Source organism: Achroia grisella, unplaced genomic scaffold (genome assembly GCF_030625045.1).
Source record: "Achroia grisella isolate CSIRO2021 unplaced genomic scaffold, CSIRO_AGI_Agris_v1 utg976, whole genome shotgun sequence".
In the NCBI taxonomy this organism is placed as follows: Eukaryota; Metazoa; Arthropoda; class Insecta; order Lepidoptera; family Pyralidae; genus Achroia; species Achroia grisella.
In genome coordinates this window covers 742,408-755,223 of record NW_026713078.1, presented here as the reverse complement: position 1 = coordinate 755,223, position 12,816 = coordinate 742,408, and the positions used below count along the sequence as shown (strand labels likewise).

At 34.0% G+C, this 12,816-nt stretch overlaps 1 protein-coding gene across 2 annotated transcripts; it reads left to right on the top strand.

Annotated features, from left to right (window-relative positions):
- Window positions 1–234: 234 nt before the first annotated feature.
- LOC131854325 (cyclic GMP-AMP synthase-like receptor) lies at window positions 235–11,628 on the top strand. Of its 2 annotated transcripts, XM_059205426.1 has the most exons (6): window positions 235–407; window positions 2,612–2,800; window positions 3,325–3,800; window positions 4,715–4,931; window positions 5,850–6,589; window positions 10,153–10,241. In XM_059205426.1, the coding sequence occupies exons 2-5, from the start codon at window positions 2,624–2,626 to the stop codon at window positions 6,555–6,557; spliced, it is 1,578 nt and encodes a 525-aa protein (XP_059061409.1). In that variant the 5' UTR covers window positions 235–407; window positions 2,612–2,623; the 3' UTR covers window positions 6,558–6,589; window positions 10,153–10,241. The 2 variants fall into 2 exon arrangements, with proteins under 2 accessions (XP_059061409.1, XP_059061410.1); XM_059205427.1 differs by lacking the exon at window positions 5,850–6,589 and having other exon boundaries at window positions 10,153–11,628.
- Window positions 11,629–12,816: the final 1,188 nt, after the last annotated feature.

The window sequence follows — 12,816 nt, the reverse complement described above, 5'->3', positions numbered from 1 at the left end:
ATATTTTTCAAGTCTAACGCAGAAGTTTGCTATCCTTTATTTTTTTGGCGTTTTAGTGTTTTGACAAATATATCGATGTCTTTAATATGAAAATTATTTGTCAAAACATTGAACCAATTCGATATATTTCAGATAGATATCGTATAGCAAGTTCTATACCTACATTGTATCGATAGCAAATAATACTAGAATCCCTATTCCCTATTGTCCACTCAAAGCCTATAGAGAAGAAAAAAATACATATACCAAATGTGTTCACTATTTATATTGAATAAAGTATTCTACTAAAACGACTTCCTGGAAATTTATCTAAAGAAATGAATATAACAATGGTTCATTATTACTTCTAAAATTGTGTCAATAGTGAAGTGTAATAATAAAAATTGTTCTAAACATAATTATACTTGGTAAGTCACTAGTGAGAGGTTTTTTACGAACATTACAGGTAATAATAATTTAGTAAGAATTTGTTATCTCGCAACTGACCAAAGAACTATGTACTGTACTTCATTATGGAAACCAAGTGACTCTTTGTTCTGTGCTGGAAACAATGTTTTCAATACTTAAACACTTTTTTCCCAAACACACAAGTTAGAACAACAACCAAAAACATTTTGGAAGCATTTCATCTAAGCTATGATGTATGTCACATCATGTGGACGATCAGCTTGTTTGCTGTTCCAATAATTCACCTGTTATACACATAAATGGGTACTGCTTGTAGGGCTGCTGTTGCTGTAATTATAAGAACAGATTTATTTTGCTACTCAAGTAACAATTCATTTATTTAAGTCAACTTTGCTATTTAGCAGTTAGTTATTCACACGAAATTATTAAATATGTATTTCTGAAAATTTATGTAAAAGAACAACAAATTTCTTTTGATGAGTCTCAAAAGTCTCAAAGATTCTCAAAAGGTATTAAGTTTAAATGAATAAAAATTATTTCTGTTTCTAATTACATAAAAAAAGGTTGAGTATATAATGAACTATATGGTATGGGAATGTAATGTATAGGAATAAAGGCCATATCTTAAGGAAGCTGTTCCGATTTGATATAAATGTGGACGGTTATAACGGCAGAGGAAGACTGAAAAGAGATTGATGATTGATTGATGAAAGATGATATGGTAAAAAATTAAATTACGAGACTGCGCACAGGGATGAATGGAAGAGAAAAACATATTATACCAACCACAAATAAATGGGATAAGGGAGAAGCAGATGATGATTTATAATGAACAACAGTTACTGCGTAGTTAAAAATTATATAAAATGAAAAACTCATGTCCATAAACAGCAAAACTAAGTAGTTATATATCTGATTTTATGATAGCATCTATCTTCACATCTTCTTTCATTCAAAAATTGTAAAAAATGTTATTTTGGTGTATGTACCGTATTTATATTCATATGCATGTAGTAAAAAATGGTTATTTCAATATTACAAACAGACCCTCCAATTTTATATATATGTATAGATATGGTTAGACCTACAAGGAGATTCACTGGCAGTTGTAATGTATTCCAATATTCCATCATACTGAATGAATACATGATTGAAAAAAACTTCAATCAATATTTCTAATCATACAAACTGAGATTAACATTACAAACACAAGCACAAACAGGCAGACAAAAATGTTAACTTCTATTCTTTTTTCAATATAAATATAATGTACTGACATTACTTGTTTTTTGTATTAGCTGTTTTCCATAACTTAGTCTGCTTTCTTTATTATTTAAACTGCTTTTTGGTCTATCCTCATGCTACAGAGTATCCATACACCAAGTTTCAAATAGATCATCAATTAGGACAGTCAAGTATCAAGTAGTGAAAGGTAACAAACACACAGACGGAAGCAGATTTTTACATTTATAATATTATTATAAAGGGGAGATGGAAATTGTTAAGTGGAATATAATCCCCATTGCTAGCAATGTACCATATCATATGATATGGTACATTGCTAGCAATGGGGATTGACAGTGGGGATTAACAGTGGGAATGACATGGGTGGTCAACGTATATACGTTGACCACCCATGTCATTCCCACTGTAAATGGTCCTGATAAATTCCTGGTAAATTTGCCACCAATCTGCCACTGATCTTATGTTCATCTTATCATCAGCGTAAACAGTTGGGACAGGAGAGTGCACCTTTCCGTTACCATTAAAAAAAATTAAAGATTACTACCCATGTTGATATTGTTAATATTAATTTTTAATAAGGTCAATTATAACAGAATATGGCAATAATGTGGTTGATTCCAAAACATCTAATGGTTACACAGTTGTTGTTCATTCCTGACAGTGTTTGTGCTTACTATTAGACATATAGAAAGTTGATCACTCGATTAAATTAATAAAAGTAATAAGAAGCATTTATTTTTCACTATAAATTGTTCAAAGATTACAAAGCAAACTGTTTATTTACTTATTTATTGATAATTAATAATTATTTATAATCAGATTAAACCTCAATTTAATTAATTATGAATTGTCCTTCTATTAACATAATAAATATATTATATATGTATTATATATATATATATATTATATATATATATATATTATATATATATATATGATTTTTGATATTATTCACCAGTGAACCAGAACCATGAGTAACAAAAAGAAAAATTATCTGGATTTGTACCTGACAGAAATACACAATCGCTATGTATCATTAAAAAAAGACCATAATGAAAAGGCACTAGATGTTTTCAACAGTGTTTTTGCAATATTCAAGAATTCTATGAAGAAATACTGTAATTATTTCAATCATTATAGTACTGAGGTAAGTGTGTATGTATATTTCTTTTTCATTAAAATTAAATTGACATTCGTTTTTAGAAGTGGAATATGGAATTGATTGATGACAAGTACATATTTACATTTGCTTATGTAAATATAAACCTATACATTAATTTTAACATAGGCTGGCCTATCTTTTCATCATAAGGGCAACCCAAACCATAAACTACACTCTAATTTTTTTTGTGTAGTTGATATGGCGAATTGCTTATAAATCCTTCCGTTGATTTGGAGTGCTATCTGCACTCGCCCCCTATCGTCCGGTGAATCTGTAAAGGCCAGCTTCGGTCAACAGCATTAGAGTAGTCGTAATAAAAGGCATTAAATCATTAATGTCCATAGCTGCCTTATCTCACCGAACACCCGAAAAAATCATTCAATGCAAGCCCCTTGGCGGCAGAATTAGGTGAGACTGAAAGAGATATCCACATAGATTACATTGTTTGAAGTCTATTTTGGTAAATAAAGATGTAAGTTTTTTCTAAATTTCTATCTACTATTTTCCAGGATATGCTCAGTGGTAGCGTTTACGATGGGACTAAGGTGTCGAAACTGGATGAATTTGACATGGACATCGTCATACGATTGCCCATCAACTATGATGAGGGCGAGAACGGCATCACAATTGAAAACGAAGAGGCCGGTTACGTGAAACTAAAGATCACCAATGCTTTTGACAACCTGGCGAAACAGAGCAATTGGGAGAACCGCCATGTCGTCATTCACTCGTGGCGGGACAACGAAGGTTATCTCAGACAGGACAAGTTCCGATCCTGGATACAAGGCGTAGCCCAGAAAGCCATGAACGAGTTCAATGGCCAAGTTACTGTTAATGGGGTGACATATTCGTTGGAGTCTTCGCAGTCCGGACCCGCATACACATTGAAAATTGCCAGTTTACCGAACGATCAGCCGTTCAAACTTGATGTGGATTTAGTGCCATGCATTAAATTTGATTTTTCCCGCTGGCCGGAAGGGTATAGGTTAGCTCATATAGTTATACTTATTTCGGTTTAAGATATTATAGATGTGAAATTGTCAAAGGAGAAGGAGAACATTGGAGAAGAATAGCAGACTGTTAATTATCTCTGCCTACCCCACAAGGGATCCAGCGTTACGGTAGATAGGTACTATTTGTTTCGCTCGATCCTGTAAGTGTTTTGCCATAACTTATAATATTAAGAGAGAAAATATTATACCCTTTTGCTGTGACTATTCCGCGTCCATTTCTAAGGGTATTGCTATTCTTCGTTTCGACATCTCTAGCACAGTTGAGTTCCGTAGTCACCTCGACGAAAAGGTCAAGTTGGCGTTCAAAAAGCTTGGAGAGTTCAATAGAGCGAGGCTACATTTCACTGCGGACCAGAGACTCCTCTTATATAAGTTACAGGTTCACCCGCATATGGAGTACTGCTCTCATTTTTGGGCAGGAGCATTTGGATACCAGCTCGGTCCTTTTGACTTAGTTCAGAGACGTGCTATGAGAATTGTAGAGGATCCCAATCTCTCAACCGGTATCGAACCACTTAGCTTGAGGCTAGACTTTGCGTCGCTTTATTTGTTCTACCGAATATACAACGGACTGTGTTCGGAAGAATTGTTTGACATAATGCCCAATGCAATTCATTCCCACACAATGGAACCTAAGTTGTCTAGGATAGTGCGACTTCAGAGGAGCTTCTTCCAGCGTGCTCTCCACTTATATTGTAAAATAAACTACTTGCTGAGGTGTTCTCGCGAGACTATAGCATGGGATTTTTAAAGAAGGGTATATTATGGCTTCTTAAGGGTCAACAACGCGCACGTGATAGACCTGGTGTTTCAGGTGCCCATAAGCTACGGTAACCGTTTACCTTTATCTAGTTCCCTTTAATTAATCTATTCTTCTATGTTACAGAAAGCCTGCCATACAAGAGCGATCAGAAGAAACAAATACAAATAAAGACAAGGTAAGACCAGACAAAACTTCCGAGCACTTTTGGTTAGCTGTTCCGAAACCAAACAAGGCCATTGAGGACCCAGAACGCCAAAATCGCTGCTGGCGTCTGTCGTTCCAGGATTTTGAAAGGGACCTTATGAGGGACTGCCAAAACCTTAAAACAACTATGAAATTGGTAGGTACTTCTCCTGTATATATATATATATATATATATATATATATATAGCAAATGCATGTATTTTGTATTTCAATATTGGTCCTGTATTTTACAATGTAGCGCTTAACATTAATTGCGGAGCGATATCGTAGAATAGCGGGCTGTGCTAATCCGTACCATATGTATGGACTCACAATTGAACAGACAGCCTCAGTGGTCTAGCGGTTTAGCACACCACTTTACTTCACGATGGTCGCGGGTTCGATTCCTCGCACGGTACAGGCACGGTTTATATTCATGACTATGATTGTATCCGTCTGAGTGTTTTCATTTTAAATTTTGAAAAAAATCAAAATATTTATATCAATTCTCTAATACCCATACACAAGCTCTGCTTACCTTGGATAACGCTTACGTTGTGTGAATTCTTAAAAAGAAAATTGTACTAGCTAATACGAATGATATGCAAATACTAGCAGCTGCCAGACGAGTGTAGGTACACTTATAGCGTATCTTCGACATATCACGCAAGTCCTCAGCAGATAAAGTTAAGGGGCTACTAAAATATCGTAACGTCTGCATTATCTGTCGCAACCGTTGTATAGAAGTAGTATATTACTAACAATATTATTGTATATTTATATAAATATCATACATGTATCAATACATATAATAATAATATCATATATAATCTATGGAATGTGGCATACAGTAACCGATTTGCATTTATACCTCTCCGATGATGGTAAACATTGATAAAGAATCAAATTAATCTGAGTGCCGCCGGTTATATCCCCCTCATACTGTCGTATTAAAAAATGCTCAATGAAACATGTCCTTCTGTTCCGATCACCACAACATCAACAGTAGATAATGTATCAGCAAGTAATGCTCCCACATAATTAATTGCTGCAAGTACAATTTCTCTTTTGACAGGTAAAAAAAATTCGTGACGTTCTTGATATGAAAGCTATAGCTAGTTATTTCATTAAAACGTTATTTTTATGGAAAATTTCCCAAACCAATAAAATGTATTGGAATACAAAACTTAGTGATCTCTTGAAGGCCATGTTGGAAGAACTGTATAACGCTATAAACAGAAAAAACATTCCGTATTATTGGCAAGAGGATAACAATTTAATACAGGCCTTAAGTAACGATCAGCAACAAAACTATACAAGAAGTTTGAAAGATGTCCTCGACAGCTTTCAATCAAATGACATGGATGGAATTTTAATTGCATTGCTCACAAAAGACGAATTGGCACAATTTAAAGGGTCTAATTTTTATAGAGGTGGCACTTCTAGGGCACCACGACCACAAAGGTCACAAGTAAATGTCGATGCTGATCGAATTGCGGTATTAGAAAATACACTGAAGGAATTGAATGAGAAACTAAGTGTACTCACAGTTCTAATGAATGACGAGCATATCGATGATGAGACCATTAATGAATACCGAGAAGTACGCGAGGAAGCATGTCAAATATCGAACGAGATAGAAGAATATAGATTCAAATACCCAACTGAACAAGGAAGAGGCTGGTGGAAAAAAGCACTTATGTTTCTTGCATTGTTACCGCTAGTGAACGATACGTCTCGCCGCCCTAACGAGGACACAGGACTACGGTTGCGCCACGATTAAGTTTCAACTAAAGTGCAAATGATTATTATAAGGTAATACGTTTCTTTTCGAACTACTCTAATGCTGTTAGCCGCAGCTGGTCTTTACAGCTTGGCCCAATGATAAGGAGCGAATGCAGATGGGACTCCCAACTCGTGGAAGGACTTATGCAGCGGCTGAAAGCCAACTCCCACCTGAGAGCACGGCTAGAGTTTCGAACCACAGCTCAAGCCGTCGTAATTTCGATCCCCGTTTAAATTAGACAGGAGATTAATCGAAGGGTACGTCTAATTTTTACATTTATATCATACTAGCTATCCACCCGCAGCTTCGCCCGCGTGGACATAGAATATGTAGGTTATCGGTCGTTTAAAGATCCATGTTCAGTAGTGGGACGTTATATATCCTAAACCTTCCTCTTGAGTCACTCTATCTATTTTGTCTTTTAAACATAAACGCATCAAAATCCGCGTAAATTATTAAGATCAAAACATACATAGGTCTATTACATAGAAGATATTTTAACCGGAAATTGAAGCCATTTAAATGGTATTTGCAGATCAGTTGGGATCATCGATATTCTTGGTATATGAGCTGGTTTCCCGGCTGCCGTGGTCCGTGCCAGTGGTAATGGTCGCTACAATTAAATTGTCCTTCAATTCCTTAGTAAGCCTCTGGTGGGTTGATTTCACAAAATCATGATTGGATCATGCTTTTGAGAAAATCAGATTTTTGACGTCAAATCGTATGATAGCAGTGCAAAAGGGTTTAGTCAGGGTTAAGTAAAAATTCCTGTCTATAATGAACTGCGTTTTCGATATTAGTCACGCTGTAATTTTTTATAGGTCCGGGAACTTTTTGAATAACAGATTATTTCGTACATTTCGCCCTAGATCACATCCAATGAAAACCTTTTTCGTGCAAATTCTCGTCAGGACATGGAGCATCTAACAAAATTTCTAAATTATCGATGATTTGACCTAGGGACTCATCCAGAAAGATATCTCAATTTCTGTTTAAATTTGGAGTGGGAAAATTCCTACCCCAAGTTTGAGCAGTTGTTGTGGGAAATCACTATCTGTGATTCCATGATGATGAGCTCTCGACACTCATATTCGTCCGTAATTTTAAACTTTCAATTAAAGTTTAGGTTAAGGGAGACGATGTTAATGACAGGGAGAGTCTGTCAGAAATCTCCAATAAATACAAAAGTAATCCCGCCCATGAGAGCAGTGCCGTTTCTAAGATATTTCAAGTTTCGATCCAAAGCCTCTATGGCTCATGGTGCATTTATCCCACATAATCAATGAGGCATCTTGTAATAATTTATCAAGAGACCCTATTTTCTGGATATAACATGAAGATTGTTGCTCAAAATTTACGGATAGCGGAAGTTAAAAAGTAGAATGAGCAGTTTTTCCATCCTTTAAGAGAGCTGCAGCAATTCCTGACGATGCAACTGCTATCGCTATCTTCCCCGATTGTATTATCTTAGCACGTATCCCCCTACGTGTGTAGACGTACCCCAGTGACGCCCCTACATCGCATTTGGTATTATTTATATAACAGAGGAGTAGGTTTTTTTTTCTAATACTTACATTGTTAAATACGTGATATCTTTCGAATGGAATGTCTGAATTGAATAATTCAAAAGTTATATACAGATATTGAAGCAGTCGGTAATATGAGGTAATTTATTTTGATAAGGATTAATACCAATATAGAAAATAAAGAGAAATTTCTAGCAGAGGCGCTTCAATTAAATTTATAAACAAAAAAAAACACTTATTGTGACGTAACTTTGATAGATAGACACATGCCGTCGCTACACATTTTTTTAGGTAATTATGTGCTCTGCAATGTTGTAGTACATCATTTTGTTCTATCATCAATAGTTTTCACAGCGCATGCGTTGTTACGTATTTTTTGTTAAATTTTTTTACACCTTGGGTTACATTATTGGAGATTTGGTAAGGATCCCTAATTTTTTTGGAAATATAATATAGCCTATGACACTCACGGATAGTGTAGCTTCCTAATGGTGAAAGAATTTTTCAAATCGGTCTAGTAGTTTTGGAGCCTATTTAATACAAACAAACAAATTTTTCCTCTTTATAATATTATTGATATATATATATATATATTTTCTATAATGTATACTATGTGTAATTAACCTAATAATATCTATTTATATTCATCATCATCATATTGTTTCCACTCAGCTTTGTAGCATGTTTTATGCAATCAGTATGAAATAGAGAAAGGGCGCCACTTAAAAGTAATAATAATTAAAAGAAAACGATAGATAAACAAATAAAACTGAAAAAAAAATCGATACAAATTAAAAAATTGGTATACATTACATTACCCTCACATAGTGTAGCTTACTACACTAATCTAGGCATACGTAGTGTTGGATTACAATCCAGTTTTGTACCGAACTACACGCTCCTAATTATATTATTATATTGCTTGTTCTATCTGTTTTGTGTGCTAATAAATAAATAAAAAATCGCGGTTAATCCTAATGCTTTTGCCACGATGGGCTCATTAACCTGACTTTATGGTTATCCTACTATCTTACTTATGCCCCGACAGCCAATACCAGTATTTCCCAACGTGGGGCCCACGTCCTACGGATAAAAAATTTAGAAATGCTGAGGTGGATAACTGCACAAAAATGGTTGGGAAACAGTACACTACTCTACACGTATACTATTAATGTAGGTGGTTGTTCCATTATTATAAACCACAGAACAAAGAGACGTAGTCTGTGTTATACACTATCGACAAATCTTTTAATTTCGCTGCTTTTACTATACTATAACATCTCCTCTTGAATCACTCTATCTATTGCTGAAAACTGCATTAAAATCCATTGTTTAATATTAAAGATCTAAGCATACAGACAGCGGCGCCAGCGGATACTTAGTAAACTAATTTTTAAAGATTTTAAAAAATACACTGTCTGGGTTAGCCATGGTGACAGTATATTATTACTGTATGTACATTTCGGTTAAATAGAAAAATGGCAGTATTCAAAATGTACATTTTTTACAAGACAAGCATTTAATGTTTTTAAATTAATTTAAATTATTTTTTCCTTTAAAGTTTTAAATTTACACAGAAGTATTATATATCATTTTAAAAGTATTTAGATAATGATTAAGACGGCGTTCTAGCTTCTAATTTTGAAGAAGAACTTTTTCTATTAAAACCAATGAAAATTTGTACTTCTAAAACAAAGAAGAAATGTGAAGATTATTTATGTACCTAATTTAAAATAGTAAACTAGCTGACGACCAACCTGATAGTAAATTCTAACGGTCACCTATATTCATGAAGAGCAACGTCATGTCACGTGACGCCCATGATAACATTAATGTGTTGCCATTCTGGAGAGCTAAGATATTATGACTCCATATCCTGTAGTTTCACTGCCCTATCTAAACTCTTCTACAGAAACAGCTTACAAACTGTTTGGCGCGTGTAATAGGTGAGACTGAGGTCCCCACATAGATTTATTTTACAGTCTGCCTTTATGGTAAATCCTTAAAATATAGCAACAATAAATTAAAACCTTCAACACCTAAAATGTGCTTTCTTTCTTTAACAGGTAAAGAAAATGCGCGACACACTCAAACTGAAAACAATCGTTATGTTTTATATAAGAACGTTATTTCTGTGGAAGGTTTCAGAAACAAATAAGGAATACTGGGACAAGAACCTTAGCGTTTTATTTAAGGCGATTGTTCAAAAGCTATATGATGCTTTATGTGAGAAGAATATTCCATGTTTCTGGCAGGAACAACGCAACTTGATTGAAAATTTGAAAGAAAATCAAAGACTGGAATATATGGCGAAGATAAAGGATGTTCTCGACAATATAGAAGCAGGAGAAACAGATAAAGTGTTGGCGTCATTGCTAAATCGCAGGGAGTTGTCAGACTTCAAGAAGTTGGACATTTATAAACCGCAGTCTACAGCTAGTGGTCACGAACAGGGAACAACATCTGCTAATGTTAAAGAAGAACTTGTGACGAATGTGTACAAACAAATGGACAAATTACTGAAAAATGTTAATGGCCTTAGTGAAACGATAAGTAATAAAAATTTTAATATTAACACAGCGAGCAGTTCAAGAAGAGCGCGATCCAATGTCTTCCAAAGAGACAGGTCAGATACAAGTGATGATTCAGACTGTTCTACAAGATCAGAAAGTGATAACCAAAGTGGCTGTGTAATACAGTGATCTGTGAATGTTATAATTATTTATGTATTTATTAATTGTTGAATTCTATTAGTTTTTCTAAATAATATCGTAATATGCAGATCTGAATATAATGCCCATGCATGAATTACGTCACAATTTATTTTGAGGGGGAGATGCCCTAAATTTTGTGACGTCACATTGCTTTAGCTTGTTAACGAGATTACTCTTGCTTTAGTATTTAGTGTAAAGCTAGCTGTTAGACACGAGTTTAGCAAGAACCACTGATAATATAATATTACATAGCAAGAACAAACAGGCAAACAAACAAAAATTTTTTTGACATAAGTACCGTTTGTATTTAGTGAAAAGCTGTTATTTGCAATTTTATCGATTTTATTTATTTGTATAGATTATAAAATATGTGTCGTCAGAATAGGGAGGAAGGGGAGGTAGTCGTAAATGTGATCAGGGGACACAAGGGTGGGTAGGGGTTAAAAAAAATTGTAACATTTGACATAATTTATAGATAGTCCCATATCTCAATGTATCAGTTGATTGTAATAGATTTTATTAATTATTTGTATTTCTTAAACCTGCAAGGATTTACTGTAAAAATATATTATAGATTATTCATATACGTTTATCATTGTCCATAACAAAGTACTGTAGTTCTAATTATGTACTTATTTAAACATAATAATGCTCTTTTGTATATTTTCTACGTCGGGAATGTCTCATATGAGGTTGCGTACAATTTAGACAGTGTTGTAAACTGTTTCTAGTTTTTCAAGCTATATTTCCAAATAAAAAACGAAGTGTGAGAATATTTATTATAATATTTAATTTTATATTGTGGACATATTGATTTTAAACAGCTTTTATTTGCTCCATGTGATTTTAAGTAGGTGTGAGTCTACGTGACTCACACCTACTTAAAATCACATGGAGCTGGAGATGTATTTAGTGATAAGAGGTTACAAGTAATAAATTATAGATTTAATGCTATCAGGAACTTCCTTGGTTCTTAAACTCAACTCGATTAGATCAGCTCTTACAACTATTTTTCATTACACTACTAAACACAGTTTACATGTAAACTATTAAAAACAATTGTAAAAATCTTTATTGCTTATATCATTAGCGGCTACGTCGGAGCCGCTATTATTTGTTTATTGGGTTCTTTGTGGTAGCAGCACCAGGAAGAGAATGAGACCAGATGGTGGCTGTGTATATATTTATAATATAGAAGAATTTACAATTGATATATACATATATATCAATTGTAAATTCTTCTATGTACAAAAAAAGTTATTCAGTCTCGAAATGACAGACCTGACAAACACATTAATGTTATTCTTCAAGCCCCATCGTAATTAGGCAACGGTGTCGCCGCACAATGATAGTAAATTCACCACATATCTTTCAAATTACGCTATTATTAGTGCCTTTCTGGTATAGTGTAGAATTTTATGGAAATAAGAGGTCTAAAACGTCGTGCCTCTTGTAGCTTTACAATTGGAGTGCAGCTTACAAAGCAAACTATTTGGTGGCTGTAATATGTGAAACGAGTTATCCATTTTAAATCTTAGAGATGTCATAAATACAATCAGGAACGTTCGGCTTGTATATATCTTTTACTACTAACCCTTGAGATTTTTTATTACTAATCGTGTTGATTCTATTATACCTACTTTGTAGTTATACAACTAGTACATTATTATAAATAATAATTATCCGTACAATTTTAACATATAACGGTATATGTTAAAATTGTACGGATTTTTGATAAATGCTGTTATTTTTTATTTTTATACTGTTCTTTTGTGAATGTGATGATAAAAATTGAAAATAAACTATATAAGAGAGGACTCATTATTTAATAAAAAAATATTTGATTCATATATTCCCAATATTTTTTACGTTGTGGTCCATTATCCAGACTTTAGGACGGATAAACATCAAACATTGTGGTATTGTATCTCCTTGTATGAAATTACTATATAACAGATTTAAGAATAGTCTCCTGTGCTCGTGAATATCCGTGAAGCAGCGAGGCATGCAATAGGA